This window comes from Cervus canadensis, chromosome 3 (genome assembly GCF_019320065.1).
Source record: "Cervus canadensis isolate Bull #8, Minnesota chromosome 3, ASM1932006v1, whole genome shotgun sequence".
Lineage (NCBI taxonomy): Eukaryota > Metazoa > Chordata > Mammalia > Artiodactyla > Cervidae > Cervus > Cervus canadensis.
In genome coordinates, this window is record NC_057388.1 from 88,048,785 (window position 1) to 88,070,111 (window position 21,327).

The following is a 21,327-nucleotide window of genomic DNA, read 5'->3' on the forward strand; positions in this document are numbered from 1 at the left end:
ATTAATTCATTATGTCTTACTTGTTACCAATATAACAATTTATAGGCAAATTTCTATACAGCAAATCCTAGTTATCCTTTGCCTTGTAAAAGCTTCTCTATAAAAAAACCCTAAGAAAAATCATACATGTTTAAAGAACACTTTATGTGAACTATACAGTAACCTCATACCAAATCATAAAAGAAATAATCTCTGAAAGTCCATTTAAAAGTTATTTCCATTTTTAGCCAAATGAGAAAAATAAGGCAGCAACCCAGCAGGAACCCCTGCTTTCCTACAACACACAGCCTATTTAGCATGAGAATCAGAACTAGAATCTAAAACCTAGTCCAAGTAACTCCAATACTATTCAGTTCAGTCGCTCAGTTGTGTCTGACTCTTGTGACCCATGGACATGCCAGGCTTCCCTGTCCAATACTACAGGCCTCAGTGATTCTCAAATTGAATTTTTGTGATTTTGACTATTCTGCAGTAAGTATGAATATGTAGCACTGTGTCTTCTAACTGAGACACAAATTTAAACGAGATACAAGGTGGTACTGAATGATACGTGTTAACAAACAGGTAAACTCACTTTGTTTCTCTGTGGAAAAAACGTTCAGAAAAGAAAGCCAAATGTTGTGGCACATAAGTGAAGAAATTTAAGAATTAGACATTAGGTATTTTGAAAAAAAATTAATGGTATGTTGAACTTGAAAGCGGCTCAACTACAATGTAAGCCAACCTATCATATGCTCTGTATACAGATACAAGAGAACAGGAACACACATCTCTCTCTTTTATTTTTGGATATGATAGGTCTTTGTTGCTGAGCTTGGGCTTTCTCTAGTTTTGGAGATTGGGGGCTATTCTCTAGTTGTGGTGGGCAGGCTTCTCATTGCTATGGCTTCTCCTGTTGCAGAGTATAGGCTCTAGGCGCATGGGCTTCAGTAGTTGCAGCACGCAGGCTCAGTAGTTGTGGCACATGGGCTTAGCTGTTCCGTGGCATGTGGAATCTTCCTGGACTAGGGATTGAACCCATGTCCCCTGCACTGACAGGCAGATTCTTATCCACTGTACCACCAAGTACTCTTTTTAAGTAAGAGTTTCAGGCAATAAAAAAAAAAAAGATCATGTGTAAAATAAAATCAAGTCAAAAGGTAATGATAAAAATAAGCACAGGGCTTCCCTGTTGGCTCAGTGGTAAAGAATCTGCCTGCCAATGCAGGAGAGGGTTCAGTCTGGGAAGATCCCACAAGCTGCAAAGCATAAGCCCACACGCTGCAACCATGGAAGCCTGTGCTCCACAACACAAGAAGGCACTATAATGAGAAGCGCATGCACCGCGACTGAAGAACAGCCACTGGTCATCGCAACTAGGAAAAGCCTGAGCAGCAACAAAGACCCAGCACAGTCAAAAAAAAGAGAGATAAGCACAGCACATCAAACTTAATGATATTCACAAATTTAAGGATTCTTAAAACTCTCAGAATGAATCAGTCTTGAATATCAGTGGGACTTTATATATATTAACCTAGATAAATTCTTTCGTCTCTCTGGACTCCACTTTCCTTACCTTGAAAATGAGGGAATTAGAAGAAATTATTTCTAAACTTACTTTCAATTCTAAAATTATTTTATATGATCTTTATTTTTTCAAGACAGAAAGAGGTTATACAACTCAACACTCTTCATCTTAGTTTGTACTTACTTAGTTTCATTAATAATTCTTAGTTTTTAAATAGTGCATGTATTTAACACTGAAATGCCCTCCCCTTAGCTCTAGTCTATTGCCTGCTTCTAGGTTAGAACTACAGGAGAGTCTGATTAGCTCAAGCCTATGCCAAAGCCTGACAAAGACAGAAATATTTATGCTGAAGCAGAGTACTAGCAGCAAAGTGTCAACCTATCTAGAGATCTAATTTTCAAATTTCTCCAAAATCTGTGATCAGATTATAAAATGTACCAACTGAGCAGTAACTCATGTATCTATTCTCAGTGTCTAGAAACAGTCTACTTATAAATAAAAGACAAAGTAGGAAAACAATAGCAAAAGTAAGAGAGGAAGAAAGAAATCAGAAAACTCAGAAGCAGTAGCTGCAGAGGGGAGTGTTCACACATACCAAGGAACTGAGGATTTCGATCGACCACTTCGCTCATCTCTCCAACCAACTCAATGCTGGTGTAGCGCACAGCTGTATGCACAGTCTCCGGGAGACGGACAACTCCTTCTAGGACCTCCACGAGTGTTGGATTGTTCTCCCTGAGTTTAGAAGGCAAGCACTCAGAGTTAACAATTTCAGAGGTGAGGTTATGGCCATAAAACAGGCTGCAATGACACAAATCATTGCTAAGGGTTTCTTTCTAAATAAGTAACCATTTGGATAAAAGTGCTTAAATCTGGTATAAAAATTTTTAACCCTCAAAAAGGGGTAAAAGACAGAAATGGAAGTTATTGTTTCAGTTGAGAAGCACACTGCTCCTTAATCTTCTGAATGTCAGTGAAGTGTCTAAAGACACATCTTGCTATCAAATAAGGCTCTTCAAACTGGACAGGTAGGCATTTACTGTGGACCAATGTCTTTTAGTGAATTTACTTTATGTATTCCTGTATCTGCAGCACCTAGAACAGCGCCTGGCACATAGTGGGCACTCAATAAATAAATATTGCTGAATAACTAAATGAATAAATAATTCTTTTAGACCACTTCCTATTAGTTGTTATTCTCCAAAAGATTTCTTATGGCTGGATAATGGAAACCTTAAGAACAGGTAAGCATGGGTGGGCCAGCTCACTGATTATAAAGAATCAAGAACAAAAGCTGCAGGAATAGATAAAGGTGCTCTGACTGAAAACATGAGGGAAAATTAAAGTTATCCAAATACTTTTCATAGCTCCATGAGTTTATTTTTTCCTTTTCCTTCTCTTTTTCTCACCCCTCTAGGATACTGGCTCAAGTTCTTTTAAGCAGAGGGGAGGATGCCCCCCAAATGACCAGAACGTAATCCAGAAATGAAAGATGTTTAAATAAATCCTGGATTAGCACAAGAACACTCCTTCCTGATAAACTAAGTCTATTAAGCCCTTTATACATTAAAAAACAATAACAAAAACAAACCCACACCTGTAATCATGCAGTTGGCGTGAAATGTGGATAAAGAAAAAACAAAATAAAATCTTCTCTCATTTATGCCTTAAGTTTCCTGAAGGCACTAAGCTAGTGTTGAGACTCTACACATCCTTTCTCATACACAATCACAAATCAGTTAGATCATTAGCATAATATCTTCAGACTGTTACTGAAGGTTCCAAAAGATACCAAAAAGGGTTTAAAAGCAAATAGTATGATAAGTGATTCAGGACCAACTTCTTAATAGAGAAAAACAAACCAACTTGATCTCCTTAAATATTTCCTTGATTAGAAAGTATATAAGATTTCATTGACTAGACCCTGAAAGCCAGCTAAGAAAGAAGCACTGTACATTTTATGAATATATGCCTTAACCATCTCTCCAACCAAAGCCCTGTACAGAGAGCTCAACTGCAGGAGTCTGATTACACAGAATACAGGAAAACTTGACAGATATCAGCAACAATTTATAAACTCACAGCATAAAGTAAATTCTGTTTTTAAGGATTCATGTTGAAATAATAAATAAAATTTCTTTGCTAAGCAATGAGAAATCAAATTCTAAAAATTTTAAAATTTCCAACAGCAATAACAAAATAATTGCCCTTTGGATTTTGCTATTCTTTTAAGAGATATGATAACTATGCCATGCCTCTCTGAAAGTTACAAATGATTCTCCAAGACAGGAAAAAAGGAGAACAATATAAATAAATATTTGCAAGGATAACTTACCCAAGATCACAAAAGCAGGTGAGAGCCAAATTAGTGCCTATTCAAATGCTTTTAAGCAAGTGCCAACAATTTAACAGTCTAATAAATTTTTCATTATACCAACTTTCACAAGGGAGCCTGGATTGGAAAAATAAATCAGCATTCTTTTCCTAGCATCAAGAACAAAAGAATTTTAACTCTAGAAAATGTGGTTTAAAACATGGATATCAGCAATGCATGCTACTCTGAACTAGACTCTTAGAAGTCAGAAGACTAGACAGCATTATAGAAGAAAGAAGTTCTATGAGTTTCCAAACATATCCCACATGAGGAAAAATGGCGCAATTTTCCTTCCTCTGATATTAAGAGTTCCCAGCAAAAGACTTATAGACACTCACGGATCAACACTCTTTGCTATAGCAGCCATGATAAAGAGAACCGCTTCTGTCACCTCCCAGGGTGGGTTGCCTTCTTTCAGAGTAGAATATAACTAGAGAAGAAGAGGTGGATTATGGATCCATTAAAAGAAAAACAGAATAGAGTTCCAAAACAAAACAAAAAACCTGTTAGTTAAAATAAACTCAGCCCCTTGTTTCTAAATTTAATTATCTCTCAGAGCCGGGGGGAGAATAGTATTTTCATTTTTCAAATCTTCACTAACTCTAAATCAATACTAGTTTAATATTTGAAACAAATCCATTTCGATTCCCAAGAGTATATCAAGATTATCGTCTGCCCCTACAAAATAGTATTATGGAAAAAACAAAACATATTACATGAGTGTCTTTTCCTGGTTCTGGTAAATGATAAATACATTAACACACTTAAAAATGAAACATAATGTAAAACCTCCGCATATGCACTGGCTTTACATTTATTATTTTAACTACTTGTCTGCATCAACACTAGTAGTACAGATTAAATTCCTTAAAAGTAGCTGTTCTGAAGCACCCATCACAATACCATGTCCAAGCAAGGGTGGGTGGGGAGAGACCAAAGAGAATACTCAGAGATGTCCTAAAATTTCCCAGGGATATAGCCATCAGTGGAATGTGACTGGCTGTTAGTCTAAATAAGGTTTCTGTAATCAAATAACACACTGCTAGGTAAAATGAAATTAAACAATTCTCTTGTATGACTTCACAGAAACTTTAAATATACTATTTAGGTCCTTTTTCAGTTTTAATTGACAGAACTATTTTTTTCCAGAAAAGAACATCTCATGAGACTGGTGTTCCACGGTACACATCTTGGACAAGACTCACAATTAATGTACATTTGTAAACTGAGGTCTGGAGAACAAGTAATTGGTTCAAAGTCACGGAGCCAGTGAGAGAAGAGTTGAAATCTGAGCAGAGCATCTGCCTGTGATTTAGTGGGGATCTCACTTAAATCTGCTTTCTAAGAATCCCTAACCCTTTGTAATTAGGTCAAGAAACACACTTTGCTTAATATAAAGAAAAATAGTTACAATTATATTAACACTTTCCAGATCAGATGATACCCCAAAATACACCAAATGCATGGGTTACCCATCTTCCAAATTAGGTCAGTTCAGTATGACTGATAAACTATCAAAATCAGTATTTCAGGATGGACAGCATGATCCAGCAATATGAAAACCAGCTGATATTATGCTAATGTTAGGTGACATGGAATGGTGATGACTGTAACCTTAAGACCTAAAATGCCACTCACTGATTGTTAGGAAAACCTTAGGCCAGGACTCTTCTACTCTACTACAGTCATCTCTGGGATGAAACTGCAAAGGAATCTAACTGTAACTGTGAACAAAGGAAATGCCAAATAACTAAGATTGCCAGGAGTTGATACATAATTATTAAAAGCAGAAAAACTTGTCTATTTTTCCTGGCTAGGTCCAAATTCCCTTTAAGTATCTTGGGGGCTTTAAGGTTTATCTATGATCTTCCATTTCAATGGTACAAGTGGAACAGCTCTCACTAGCAAGAATATAGTGTAAAACAATAACTGAACTATTCACCGCAATTGGCTTATAAGATACTAAACAAACATAGCTACTATATGCCAGGCAGTGTGCTAGGCACCTGCATATCTACTGTCCCATTTAGCCATCAAGATTGAAGAAAAAGATGGAACACTTAGAGAAGACACAGAAGTGAACACAATTAAAATGACTGGTAAAGCTGATTAGAATCTTCAAATGGGCTTACCTGAGCAAAACACTCCATAGATCCAATCAAGAAAATCAAGTCCTTCACCAGGTCTGACACTCGCATCCGAAACTCCCCAAAGTCATCAGTCTCCTCAGGAACGCCCTCCTGAAATTTCAAATTAGATAACACTTGTTTTAAACGCACTAAGGCTTTCACTAACTTTTAAAAGAATAAAAAACCCATTAAGCAGTTCAGTCCCAATGAATAAAAAGATAAATTGCATAAATCACAAAGACATTTTACTACAGAAAGTATCTCAAACATTAAGGTATGTCAAATCAATACAACCTATCCTCTACCTTTACTATGAGAAACTCTTTTTTTGGCATGTCCAAACTACATCCTACCCTGTTGCTAGAAAAATCTGGAGTGGTGGAGGTGGAAAGTGTTCTAGAATATAAGTCTATCTATTATATTATATTATATATATATATCTATTATATATATATATATCTATTAAAGTCTAGCTTTTTATTACTGAATAAGTCTCTGAAACTTTATGATTCAAGGCCTACCAAAATCAACCATTACTACAACTAGACACACAACAGAATATTAGACTTTAAAAAGAATTTTATATAGGTGCACAGATACATAACACAGGTGTAATAAAATATTAATGGTAGGAGTTAGGTAGTAGGTATACAGATGTTCATTATAAAATTATTTCACCATTGCTGTATATTTAAATTTTTTCATTAAAAAATACAGAGATCATTCACATTTCATGCTTCTGAAGTTTTTCTTATTCTAACATCCTCCTGTGAGTACACTAAGGTTTACTAATTGTGAGATGGTTATGGGTATGTATAAGAATTTTGGACCATGAGTTTCTGGGAAAAAGCCCTTAGTATTATTGAGAATTGCTGATCTAATTCAACATTCTTGCTTTAAGATGAAAAAAGTTAAAGTTAAGGAATGAGGAGGAAATAATGGTTGACTCGGATGAGATAATGAATTATGAAGCACAGCACACCTACAAATGTATGGAATTACCTACAAGGGAAATGGTACCACAGAACTAGGAAAGAGAAGAAAGAGATCAAGCAAACACAGCCATTCAAACCAGAGTAGCCCTGTTTTTATTTACTTATCATGCTTCCAAACACTACGGAGCTGAAGACAGGACTCCTCAGTTAAAGAAAAAAAAAGTAGTGAAAACCACTGAACTAAATCATCACTAAAGTTCTGTGGAAATACAAAATACCATAACTCAGATGACAACATTAACATTAAGATAAAGAGAACAGACAGTTTTCATGCCAGGTTTAATAGTAATAGGAAAAAAAAAAAATCCACTCCAATTTATAGGCTGAAGGACAGAGATATTAAACCACCCAACCAAAATGATGAAATAAACACTATAAAATTTGAAATAACTAAGCAAAGAATGTGTGAAGCATTTTCCAATTAACTATTTTATAATATTTCTTGTATATTTTCTTCTAAGCAAATAGATTATTTCTACATTTTAAATTATAAAATCAGCATAAGTAATATAAACAAAAACATGCATTTATGTGTTCAGGGGAGAGTCATGTTATTTTCCATGTCCTCACACAAATTATTTCATTTTTGTGTTTAGTTTTAATCCAACCACGTATTTTATACTATTAAAAATACACAGCACCAAATTTTACATTCTCATTTTTTCATTTAGCATACCAACTATTGCTTTCTCAACTTATTGTTTTTAAAATGCATTACTTTTTCTATAGTTTCTTTTGGTTTTATTTATTTTTATTTACTTTTTTGGCTGCATGGCACATGAGATCTTAGCTCTCCAACCAGCATCCCCTACATTGGAAGTGCAAAGTCTTAATCACTGGGCTGCCAGGGAAGTCCCTCAAGTAATTATTTTTAACTACTGCATTATGATCCATCAAGTTGCTACATAATAATTTATGTAACTCTTCTATGAAACTCTTCTGTGGGGAGGGCACATGGCACAGTTTGTAGGATCTTAGCTACCTGACCAGGGATTGAACTTGGGCCCCACAGCAGTGCAAGCACCAAGTCCTAATCACTGGCTCCCCAAGGAATTGCCTCTTCTATACTCTTGTACATGGATTTACCATATTTTATGTTTATAGATAATGCCTTGTACATAACAATTTTTTTCTTCAGAATTATTTAAGGTGAATTCACAGAAGAATTACTGACTCAGCAGTACTGATTTCTTTCTACACAGGCATAGCACTCTTCATTAAACTGGTACTGACTTCCTCAGTGTAAGCTAGAGTGACAGAAAACCTGCAGATTCCATTAGCTTTATTCTCTATCTTTTCAGTTCCTTTTCAAGTTAGCACTGAAAAGAAGAGGAAATCAAGACATGATTAAATAGAGAAAAAAACTTACATGATCTGGTTCCAACTGGCAGTGGCGAGCCAAGGCATGAAGCAGCCTTTGAATGTAAGCTTTGAAGATGCCATGAATAACTTCATCATTCGTTTTGTACAAATGCTCCCCTAGTCGGTACCAAAAATTAAAGGAAATTTCTACTACCTATCAAAATAAAGAGAAAACATGGTTTATTTGGACTGGAAAAGAAGGCAGTTTTTTTATTACTAGGGCTAATAGGAAAGAAACATTTTAAACTAGTATGAGTGAAACCAGTTTAGCAGACACCTTTTCTCTAGCAGATTATTATCTTCCCAAATTATTTTTCCATGTTAGACTCAAAACTCAACATTTAGAATGACTGGCTTTACATTCTCTGTCTAGGCCTGGGATAACTTCTCTAGCAGTACACTGGATTCTAAATTTAGAGGAACAGATACAGAAATCTCTTTAAAATTTAGTCTTTTTCCCTAAATTCTGAAACGATTTCTTTATTTTTGAGATTAAACACTTCTCAGCAGATAATCTACAAATACCTGTACAAACCACAGCTTATCTTATATGTGGCACTATTTAAAGGAGAGAAATTCCTCAGGGTCCTTGAGAGGGGCCCTACCATCCTTTTTCCATCAAAGATCCAAAATGAAGCTATTTAAATAGAACTAACCGAGCTTGGGAGTTCTCACTTCTTATACTATTAAGAGGAGATAAAGCCTTTTGAATAAACAGAGGTTTGTTTTTTTTTTTTCCCTCTTAATCTAGTAAACTTAAAAGTGGCAGCATGTCTTAGAGATTTGGAGATGAAGAAGACTCTTTAAGTCCTTTGAATCTCATTCTCATTTCCATCCATAATTTGGAGAAAATTTTTGGCTTTTAAAACTTGGAGGTACAGTTAATATTTGGTATATTTCTTAAGCTATAAAGCTCTAAATAATAACTAAAGCTTAGAGAGGGGGCCTCAGTGGAAAAGTAATAAGCTTTCTTTCTAACAGGTTCCTTCATGCTATGTACCAGTCAGCCCAGCTAAAACCAAGTAGGAAAATAGAAAAGAATCAAAGCAGAAGCTGAAATATATTTTTTTTTTTTAAAAATTCACAGCAGAGTAAACTCTATGACATTAATTAAAAATAAAACTACAATTTCCCACAAATAAAAAGCTGGCTAGGAGGTAACAGAATGTAGACAATATGCAACATACAATTTGAAAAATAATGGCATCAGCATAGTGTAAACACTACCTCATATTGAGGGTGCCCTGCACAGATAAGAAGCAGTTCCAGAGTTCGTAGGTCCCCAAGGCCTTGGCCTGGCGTACAAACAATTTTTTCAAGAAAAGTTTCACAAAGTTCAGTGAAAATACGGCAGTAATTCAGAACTCTGTAAAGGAAAGAGGAATAAGAACACCAAGTCAGATATCTGTATATTACGTGTACATGCTCACAGACACAGTTAATCAAATAAAGAAACAATCCTTGGCCTAAGAGACATGTAGTGATTATTTGCTATGGTGCATCACAATCTCCTTAACAAACATCTTTCCTTAAATCATATACTTTTAAACATATAAGCAAATGTAAGTTAAGTCAGTTCAAATTCTCAATTATTAAAACATCTGAAGAAAATTCCCATTAAATTACACTTGATACTTCAAAGGTCATCCCTAATTCTTACAGCCTTATCCTCTGTAAGTGCTAAAACTTACTATTCTGCATGATCACATCTCCTTCTGCATTTGATTTGCCACTTCTGGTTCAGAGGTGAATAGCAGAGCATCTTGAGGATGCAATGTATATATTTACACAGGGTCATGAAGAATGGAGGTTTGTTTTTTTTTAAATCTAGCAAACTTAAGTGACAGCATGTCTTAGAGATTTGGAAATGAAGAAGACTCTAAGTTTCTTCAATCTCATTTCCTTCCATAATTTGGAGAAAATTTTTGGATGTTAAAACTTGAAGGTACAGTTAAAATTTGATATGGTTTTTAGCTGTAAACTCTAAAGAATAACTGAAGCTAGAAACAGGGCTTCAGTGGCAAAATACGGATGAACAGAAGGTGACTTAAAAGAATCCCAGGCTGTATGGTCTGCTGCCCTTAATAATTACTCACTTATCTAAATCTTCACGTGCCACAGCCATATGATAGGCTGTCTCCAATGTCAGGACTCCTTGAAAAAGTTGCATGGCTAATGCCAAGTTGGTTTCCACATTCTCAATGGCATAGAGAGCTGAGCACACGCAGTCTGAAGCAGCTTCGTGTAGGTTTGATGAGGTCTTATCCTGTTGCTGGGAGGTAGCAGGAATAGAGAAGTAAGATAATTAAGCTGTAATCCAATAGGAGAGCAATTAAAGCCTGTTTCTGAACATGTACTTTATATATGCATAACAGCCTAATATTCATGGCCTTCAACAAGACAACATCCATCAATCTTCCTATTTCTGACTATTATTTCCCTATTTGACAAGCAAATCTGCCTTTTGGTACTTCAATCATGGTCACATGACTTCTAAAATTCATGTTTTCTCCCATTTACTAGTCCCTCCTGGAATGCCTTGTGTTCCCTGCCCTATTTTCCATGGAAATCGTCTCCATCTTTTTTCTGATATTCAAGCACTATTTAAAGTGAAAAGAAAGGTTCAACAAGTATCAAGGACTGAAACGTAACACATTACTGTGATATTTCAGAATACCAAGGTTAAACAGAGGTTCTAAAAGTTTCTGGGGAAAAGAGAAGGTAACTCAGAAAGAAGCAAAAATCAAGTTATTTACCTCATTAGCAATGATGCCAGTATATAGGAAAACAAGAACTTGGAAATTTTGAAGAAAACAAATATTGAATTTGGAACTTTATATCTAAGCTAAAGCATTAAGAATGAAATAAAAATATTTCTCAAGAATGCATGCAAAAACTCAGTATTTATTTCCCACATATCCTACTGAGGAAAGTATCTGAGATGGGTCAAAAAAAAAAAGGTTAATCCAATCCATAAGCTGAGTAAAGAAAAGCCCCAGGATGACAACTGGGAGCAACTGATACAAACTACAGCATATTAGAAGGTTCAAGGAGGGAGGCCTCTAGGGGTTCTATTAAACATCCCAGAGATTGGATAAATTTAGTGAAGGCATACCGGTCTTTTGTGAATAATAAAAAACAATGACATTTAAAATCTCCAAGGGGGTAAAAAGCTATAAAAGCAGGGTTGGAAAAGCACAAAGACACAAATTATTCATTAGGTTATTCTTTGAGTGGTGGTGAACTCAAGATATTCATTGTACTACAATGTTTCAAAAGTTAAATAAAGGTTCAAATTTACTCTTTGTATATACCAAGTATTATTTTTAAAATATACTTTTTTTAAAGAACTATAAGAAAAAAAGCTATATAATAAGGTCCTGGCCTAAGCATTTCTTTAGTTGCTAGGTTGTGTCCAACCCTTTTGGCGACCCCATGGACTGTAGCCTGCTAGGGTCCTCTGTCCATGGGATTTCTCAGGTAAGAATACTGCACTGAGTTGCCATTTCCTTCTCCAGGGAACCTTCCCGACCCAGGGATCAAACAGGGATCAAACAGTCTCCTACACTGCAAGCAGATTCTTTACAATTGAACCACCAGGGAAGCCCTAGCATAAAGCAAACTAAACTAGTTTTATGTGGCATGATTGCAAACCACTGAAAGAACATAAGAATGAGAATATATTGACCCTGACTCTAGAAACACTCTTAAGTAACAGAGGACTGGTCATGACACTGGATCAATAGAGAAAATAATAGCAATATATCTGGCACATTACTTAGTTTGTTCTTTACCCCAATCTCAGTTTCCAAGAGTCATCACTGAAGTTTGAAGTGTATTTTAGACTGTCCTCCATTCATATGTTATCATATTTATATACTTTTTTTTAAAACGTGGGACCTGAATTTTTTAATACTGACTACTCTTTCACACAAACTGGTGAGATGAAAATCAGAATTACTATCACTAAGGTATGGCATCAACAGACATGGACACAAAGACAATGATTAGCAAATTACTAGCATCTTAATTTTCCTGAATTTTAGCTTCTGACGCAAGAATGACAGCAAAAATACACTAAAAACATTATATATAATATCTAAAACGTCTCCTTGAAGAATCCATTTTCCTTTTCTTTCTTAAATCCACAGTGATATCAATTAATACCACACTGTCATCTTCTAAATAGTGTACCAGCATACACCCAGTATGGAAATACAGAGTTCATGGAAAGGAAACCATCAGGGAGAAAGAGACAAAGTCACACCCACCTCCAAAGGTCTGTTTAGCATTTGTGCTCGAGATACTGCTGCTTCTTGTTCTAAAAACTAGTCTTATTCTAAGCACTCCCATCAACCGAGAGAGAAATGTACTACTAGGCATTATTACTTTTAAAGTCTAAGAAAGAAATGTACCTTTCAGTATATAATGTACCAGTCAGTATATAAAAAGACACTACTTTTAATCTCAAAAACCCAAAAAGTATCTCAACTACAAAGATAATATTCTGATCCGTAGTTGTCTCAACCACCCAATGGTCATTATTAGAAACACACAACTTAATACTTCAAAAATAACGAAAAAGATGCCAATGGTATTTTTGTTACTTGAATTTTAATATGTAAATGACTGATTTACATATAAGACTACTTTTCTCTTAAATCTAACTACATTCTATTCTGAGCATTAAAAATAGTATCTTAATTTGATATTTGGCAACAAGGAAGGCACAGTGCTGCTTTCTTACCATACACTTCCTACTCACACTGCAAAAATCTGAAAACACTCTTATATCCCATAAGGGCAGTTACTATAAGTGACTATGTGCCAGAAATAAACAAAAGCCATTTCATAAATGAAGCCATTACTTACCAAAACCTCAAAAAGGAGTGCTAGTAACTTATTGTTAGCCATGAAGTTACTGTCCAAAACTCCTAAGTTAAACCAACTTCCCAAACAGCGAAAGACCTTCATAAGCATTTTCTCATCTGTTCCTGCTTTTTCTACACAAGTCATCTGAAAAGAAGAAAAAAAATTATAAAAATAATACCAATTTTTACATTTAAAACATTGTTAAAAAATGAAATATTTTTTACAATCACTTTATAGGTATGACACTGAGAAAGATAACAATAACAGCCAACAGTTACAAGTGCTTTTTACTTGCCGGACACTGTCTCATTGCTCTTAATTCAGTTAATCCCCACTAAAATTGTACAAGTATGTATATACTATTATTATCTTTATTATCTCCACTTTCTAACCTGAGAAGCTGAGCTACACAGAGGTAGAGACTGATTCAAAGATACATGTTTCAGAAACAACTACATTTCTTAGATTCCACTTCTGTATTAATATAATCTTATAAAGAGAATTGTCTTTAGCACTCATCATCTCAGCCCCTTCATGTTTCACAGCCTTGTCATGGCAAAGCGGTTTGCATAACTCAATGAAACTATAAGCCATGCCGTACAGCACAGCTCAAGATGGATGGACAACTACTAATAGCTCTAGGAAGACTGAACTGGCTGGGCCAAAGCAAACACTCAGTTGTAGATGTGTCTGGTGAGGAAAGTAAAGTTCGATGTTATAAAGAATAATATTGCACAGGAACCTGGAATGTTAGGTCCATGAATCAAGATTAACTGGACACAGTCAAGGAGGAGATGGCAAGATTGAACATCGACATCTTAGAAATCAGTGAACTAAAAAAGGACTCAAATGAGAGAATTTAATTCAGATGACCATCATACCTATTACTGTGGACAAGAACCCTCACAGTCAACAAAGAGTCCAAAATGCAGTACCTGGGTGCAATCTTAAAAACAATAGAATGATCTGTTTGTTTCCAAGGCAAATCTTTCAACATCACAGTAATCCAAGTCTATGCCCCAACCATTAAGGCTGAAGAAGTTAACCAATTCGTTGAAGACCTACAAATCTCCTAGCACACACACACAAAGATGTCCTTTTCATCATAGGGGATTGCAATGCAAAAGGAAGAAGTCAAGAGATACCCAGAGTAACGGGCAAGTTTCGCCTTGGAGTACAAAATGAAATAGAACAAAGGCTAACAGAGTTGTATCAAGAGAATATGCTGGTTACAGAACACCCTTTTCCAACAACCCAAGAGATGACTCTACACATGGACATTACCAGATGGTCAATACTGAAATCAGATTGATTATGTTCCTTGCAGTCAAAGATGGAGACATTCTATACAGTCAGTAAAAACAATACCTAAAAAGCTGACTGTGGCTGAGATCATGAGCTCCTTATTGAAAAATTTAGGCTTAAACTGAAGTAAGTAGAGAAAACCACTAGGCCATTCAGGTATAACCTAAATCAAATCCCCTTATGATTATACAGAGGAAGTGATGAATAGATTCAAGGGGTTAGATCTGGTAGACAGAGTGCTTGAAGAACTATGGATGGAGGTTCATAACATTGTACAGGAGGCAGTAACCAAAACCACCCCACAGAAAAATAAATCCAAGAAGGCAAAGTGTTTGTCAGAGGATGCTCTACAAATAGCTGAGGAAGAAGAGAAGCCAAAGGCAAGGGAGAAAGGGAAAGATATACCCAACTGAATGCAGAGTTCCAGAGAATAGCAAGGGGAGACAAGAAGGCCTTATTAAATGAACGATGCAAAGAAATAGAAGAAAACAACAGAATGGGAAAGACTAGAGATTTCTTCAAGAAATTTAGAGATATCAAGAGAACATTTCATGTGTATTCATGGCAAGAATACACAGAAGAACTATACAAAAAAGGACTTAATGACCCACATAACCATGATAGTGTGGTCTCTCACCTAGAGCCAGATATCCTGGAATGTGAAGTCATGTGGGCCTTAGGAAGGATTACAACAAACAAACCTAGTGGAGGAGATGGAATTCTAGCTGCGCTATTAAAAATCCTAAAAGATGATCCTGTTAAAAAAGTGTTGTACTCAGAATGTCAGCAAATTTGGAAAACTCAGCAGTGGACACAGAACTAGAGAAGGTCAGCTTTCATCCCAATCCCAAAGAAAGGCAACGCCAAAGAATGTTCAAACTATCGTACAATTGTGCTCATTTCACACGCTAGCAAGGTTATGTCAAAATCTTTCAAGACAGGCTTCAGCAGTACAGGAACCAAGAATTTCCAGATGGACAAGCTGGGTTTAGAAAAGGTAAATCAAACTGCCAACATCCACTGGATCATGGAAAAAGCAAGGGAGTTCCAGAAAAACATCTATTTCTGCTTTATGGACTATGCTAACGCCTCTGACTCTGTGGATCACAACGAACTGTGAAAAACTCAAAGAGATGGGAGTTCCACTATATTACCTGTCTCCTGAGAAACCTGTATGTGCGTCAAGAAGCAACAGCTAGAACTGGACACTGAACAACTGACTGGTTCAAAATTGGGAAAGAAGTATGACAAGGCTATATAATATCACGCTGCTTATTTAACTTACATGCAGAGTACATCATTTGAAATGCTGGGCTGGATGAGTGACAAGCTGGAATCAAGATTGCCAGGAGAATTATCAACAACCCCAGATATGCAGATGATGCCACTCTAATGGCAGAAAGTGAAGAGGAACTAAAGAGTCTCTTAATGAGGGTGAAACAGGAGAGTGAAAAAGCTGGCTTGAAACTCAACATTCAAAGCACTAAGATCATGGCTTCTGGTCCCATCACTTCATGGCAAACCTAAGGGGACAGAGTGGAAGCAGTGACAGATTTTATTTTCTTGGGCTCCAAAATCACTGCAGATGGTGACTACCACCAGGAAATTAAAAGGCGCTTGCTCCTTGGAAAGAAAGCTATGACAAACCTAGATAGTGTATTAAAAAAGCAGAGACATCACTTTGCCAACAAAGGTCCATGTACAGTCAAAGCTATGGTTTTTCCGGTAGTCATGTATGGATGTCAGAGTTGGATCATAAAGAAGGCTGAGTGTCAAAGAATTGATGCTTTCAAATTGTGCTGGAAAAGACTCTCAAGTGTCCTTTGGACTGCAAGAAGATCAAACTAGTCAATCTTAAAGGAAATCAACCCTGAATATTCACTGGAAGAACTAAAATTGAAGCTGAAGCTCCAACACTTTGGCCACCTAATGTGAAGAGCCGACTCACTGGAAAAGACCCTGATGCTGGGAAAGGTTTAGGCTAAAGGAGAAAGGGGCAGCAGAGGATGAGATAGGTTAGACAGCATCACTGACTCAATGGACATGAATTTGAGCAAACTCCAGGAAACAGGGGAGGACAGAGGAGCCTGATGTGCTCTAGTCCATGGGTTTACAAAGACTCAGACAGGACTTAGTGACTGAATAAGAACAAATAATAATTGATCTTGAATTAACAAAATGGAGAATAAACGAAGGGAGAAAAATATTAGAGTCCAGGCTCAGTTCAAGAGCAAGAAAAATAATATTTAAAAAAATTTTAAAGTTCAATACAATGTTTAGGAATAAGTCCATTTGAATGGACCACAAAGTGTAATACTGACAAGATAAAAAGATAGAATGAAAACATTAAAGAGAACATGGGGGAACTAAATGAAAAAAAATCTAAGTCTTTAGTATCTGCTATCACAGCCAAGTATATATTTTTCTTGATGATTGTGGACTAATTTCATCCTCTAAGTTCTAAAACATGACAAAAGACACGAGAGACTTATAGACCTTATTAAGTCCCACAAGGATATATCAATATTTTTCAGATATCATGATGATATCACCTGTCATCAATTATGATGAAGTGCTAAATCAAGTCCAAGTAGCTAAATGCACTTGATCATCATGGCAGTAATAATGATTATAAGGACTATAGCGGCTGCTGAATTTTTTTTAGTCATTTGAGTGCTTACAAAATTACAAGCTTGGGTCTGTTAACCCAGCTCAAGTCACAGTCTGAGAACTAGCAAACTTCCATGACAGCTCTAAATGAAGCTCTTATAATATTGCTCAAACTCATATACAAAATTTAATTGTGTGGCTGGCTGAATTACAAACAACAGTTGAATTTACAGTCCTACCAAGTTTCTCATGAGTCAAAGTTCTGAAATTGACTGGTAAACAGTGGACTTCTTTTTTTAACAGTGGATTTCTGATGTTTGGAATGGGGACATCTGGTTGGACCCTAATGAAAGTGGTAATGCAAGTCACTTTGAGTCTCCCTTACCAACAGAAGTAGCCTCTGCCTTCCAGTGTCTGAGACTAGCCTTCCTCAGCTTGAAAGCCCTGTAATAACCCCATCTGAGACAGAGGGCTTGAAAGAAGATGCCCAATCTCTTCAACACCTTCCACAAACATCCCCAATAACACTCATAAACTAAGGTCAAATCTCAGAATGTTCTAGGGGAACAGGAGAAAACAACTTATACACCAAGAGAACTGTGAAACTGCTTATATGTGTCTTAAGAAACCTAGTAAACATGCAGAAAGGTGTTAGACTGAGGAAGGCTGGACTATAACACTAGATTGAGCCAAACACTGACACAAGTATACTTCCTTGACAGTCTTCATTTAATGAGTGTATGGAGTCTCTGGGAAGTACCAATAGGAACATCATAGTGCAAATATCTAGAATTTTGGAACAAATCTATGCACTCTTCTGCAGGTAACTATTTGTCTTTTGAAAATCAGCTTCTGGCTTGCTATAAGACCTGAGCAGGCTATCCACAGGACATCAAGTGATCATGTGGCCTGAGCATCCCACCATGAACTAAGTATTGTCTGAACTACCAAGCCTTAAGATTGGGCATGCATAACAGAGACTTGTCAACAGATGAAAATGATACAAAGAGGTTGAGTATAGGAAGATTTGGATGTTACATGGGTATAGGTGGCTCAGATTCTCTGACACCGCTTATTCTTGCATTGATTCATCCCTTTCAGTCCATGCCTGTGGCCTCCTGGGATGTTCCTTATAATCAAGCCTGGATTACAGATTGATCAGCATATGCTGGTACCACCTGAAGGCAGACAGCTACAGCATTACAGGCCCACTCCGGGACCATAGTGAAGGCCAGTGCTGAAGGAAAACCCTCCTAGTGGCCGTAACTTCAAGCAGTATGTATAGCTGTCCACCATGTCTGCAGTGAGATGACCAGAAATTTGGATCGCCACTTATTCATGGACCCTTGTCAATCATTTGGATGGATGATCAGGGATTTGGTAGAAACAAGATTGGAAGACTGGTGACAAGCAGGTCTGAGAAAGAGGCATATGAATGACACATACATGGGCACAGATTTCTGCCCTATGTGAATACCCACCAGAGCATCGCTATAATGGAATTTCCCAATGATAGACAGACAAAATGACAAACTCTAACAATGTCAGCCTCTTTGCCTAGCCACCCAGTGCTTGCTCAATAGGCTCATAAACAAAGTGGCCAGAGTAGTAGGGATGGAGGCTAAACATGTATTAACATGGATTTCCACTTTACCAAGGCTTAACAGGTAAACACTACTGATGAGTGTCTGTCAACAGCAGAGACAAACACTGAGTCTCCAGTGGCACCAATTCCCATGGGGACCAGTTCACTGATTATATTGGCTTCTATCATGGAGGAAGCAGAGATTTGTCCTCATAGGAACAGACCCAAATTCTGGATATAGAACTGTCTTCCCTGCTTGTAATGCTTCTGTCAGCATTATCATTCATAGACTCGAAGAATACCACATCTAATCATCATGGTATCATATCAAATCAAGAAACTTCTATCAGAGTAAAGGAAATAAGGTAATGGGCAACTCTGAGCTCTATTAGTTTGGAGATCTGGGCCCCAAAGAAGGATGCTTCCACCAAGAAACTCAAAAATAATTCCAGTGAATTGGAACATAAGACTACCACCTGGACAATGGGAGCTTCTTATGCCTGAACCAACAGGAAAAGGAGTTACTTTACAGATTATAGAGTGACGAATCACAATTACCAGTGAAATACTGTATTGCCTCTATATAATCAAAGCAAGGAGTTCTAGGTCTGAAACCCAGAGGATTTTCTAGGGAGTCTCTTTGTTACTTCCATGCCCAAAAGGTTAATGGAAAACTACAGAAACAACAATCCACAAGGCAGGATGATTGAGGGCTCAGACTTTTTGGGAATGAAGTCTTGGGTAACTTCACAGAGTAAAGAATCCCAAGCAGCTACGTTTCTGGTCAGGGCAGGTGTCTTGGTCCCTTCAGGCTGCTATTAACAGAGTAATACCAAATAGGTGGTTTATAAACAATAGAAATCTTTCTTACAGTTCTGGAGACTGGAAGTCCAAGATCAAGGTACCAGTCTCTGCTGAGGACCTGCTCCTTGTTTCATAAACAATTGTCTTTTTACTGGCATAAACGGGGAGGGAGCTGTCTGGGGTCTCTTATATGGGCACTAACCCCATTCATGAGGGTTCCACTGTCATGACCTAATCCCCTCTGAAAGGCCACATTTCCAATACCATCACCTTGGGGGTTCGCTTTCAACATATGAATTTCGAGGCAGGGGCACACACAAATATTCAACCTATAGCAGCAGAGAAAACATGAAATAAGCTGTGGAAGAAAAAAGCCATATATACCAATTACAGCCTTGTAATCAACGTAAGTGAGGACTGTAGTTTCTATCTGCTTGTTACACCACTGCACTGGTGTTTAAAAATGTGTAAAAGAGCACCGATGGAAGCTAAGTTAAAAGGCAAGACCATGGCCAGCTGTAGAGCTATTGCCTCTCAGCTCCAAATTCACCCTTTTAGAAGTACTCTGTGAAAATGGATCTGGGCCCTTCAAATATTTTTGTTCTGTGCCAGCTGGCACTAACTTTTTGTCAGAAGGTCACTAGAGAGAAAGTGCAGAAGGAAAAGGGTTTTGCTTCCTGATTCTAGTGTGCTGACTAAGCAGCCTTTGAAAGAACATGCAGCTTCATGAGCCCCCGACTCATAGCTTCTCTGGTGTCCAGCTCTTGCAGTACATCGGCCAGCACTTTCTCCAGCAGCAACTCTCATCCTCACCAACAGTTTTTCAGCAAACTGCTCCTGGCTCCTAAGGAATGTACATTCTTCTTTAGCAACAGATTCAGTGCACTTAGCTTCTCCAGTGCCTACAGAGCACAGTGGCCAGTAGCTTCCTCTGACATTCCCACACCCAGCTGATTTTGTTGCAGAGTGCCTCTGGTGAGATGCCTTCCCTAACAACTTTCTTGGCCTTCCTAGAAAGCAGATTTCTAGCAAGTGTGAGAGGAGAGATGTTCAGTGGCATGCAGCACCACAGTGACTTCTTTACCATGACCAAACCATTACCAACAGGGTTTGAATCCCAGTCCTGGGAGAGGGGTGAACTCTTCCTTCCCTAGAAACTCTATCTTAGCCTTGATCTTAATGACTGCTCCTTGTATCTGTTTTATTTCTATATTCTTCAGAGCTCTCTTTACCTCTTACTAGACAATCCCTCATTACTACAGATGTCTATTATAGTTAAACATTCTTTATACTGAACAGTCCCAATGAATTAATAGGTGGTTTCTCTCTCCTGACTGGACCCAAACTGATACTAAAAGGAACCAAGGGTTCTAGATCTGGGGCAAAGCAATAACTAGATGAATACTAGTTATTTTTTTCTGTGAGGAGATAAAGATGTGCTCCAGTGGCCAAAGTCATAACATTTAAAGCATCAAAAGAATAACTTAAGCAAAGACCCTGAGTCAATGAAACCCATGAGCCCATAATACACTATAAAGAGAAAGTCAAGGGGGAAAAGTAACATTTAAGTCATCTTTAAAACAAAATCCTTATACAGAAAACAGGATAATTAAAAATTAAAGATTCATCCTGCCTGTCTAGTGGGAACTCAGAAGAATGCTAATATGTATGTAGAAAGAAAGAATTAGCAAAACTTTATTTTGCAAACCATGATGAAATTATTAAGACAAGGATTATAAACTTAGAATTTAACATTCATACAAACTGCATTATATTGCAAAGGG

At 37.1% G+C, this 21,327-nt stretch overlaps 1 protein-coding gene across 3 annotated transcripts in view; it reads right to left on the minus strand.

The window, feature by feature from the left end:
- TNPO3 (transportin 3) overlaps positions 1 to 21,327 on the minus strand; it is a 76,074-nt gene that overhangs the window by 25,863 nt on the left and 28,884 nt on the right. For all 3 annotated transcript variants that reach the window (XM_043463687.1, XM_043463688.1, XM_043463689.1), the window contains 7 exons: positions 13,240 to 13,383; positions 10,464 to 10,639; positions 9,595 to 9,733; positions 8,375 to 8,521; positions 6,014 to 6,121; positions 4,220 to 4,311; positions 2,103 to 2,242 (listed from right to left, as the gene is read on the minus strand). In XM_043463687.1, coding sequence (XP_043319622.1) covers positions 2,103 to 2,242; positions 4,220 to 4,311; positions 6,014 to 6,121; positions 8,375 to 8,521; positions 9,595 to 9,733; positions 10,464 to 10,639; positions 13,240 to 13,383 — 946 coding nt within the window. The remainder of the gene's footprint in view (positions 1 to 2,102; positions 2,243 to 4,219; positions 4,312 to 6,013; positions 6,122 to 8,374; positions 8,522 to 9,594; positions 9,734 to 10,463; positions 10,640 to 13,239; positions 13,384 to 21,327) is intronic.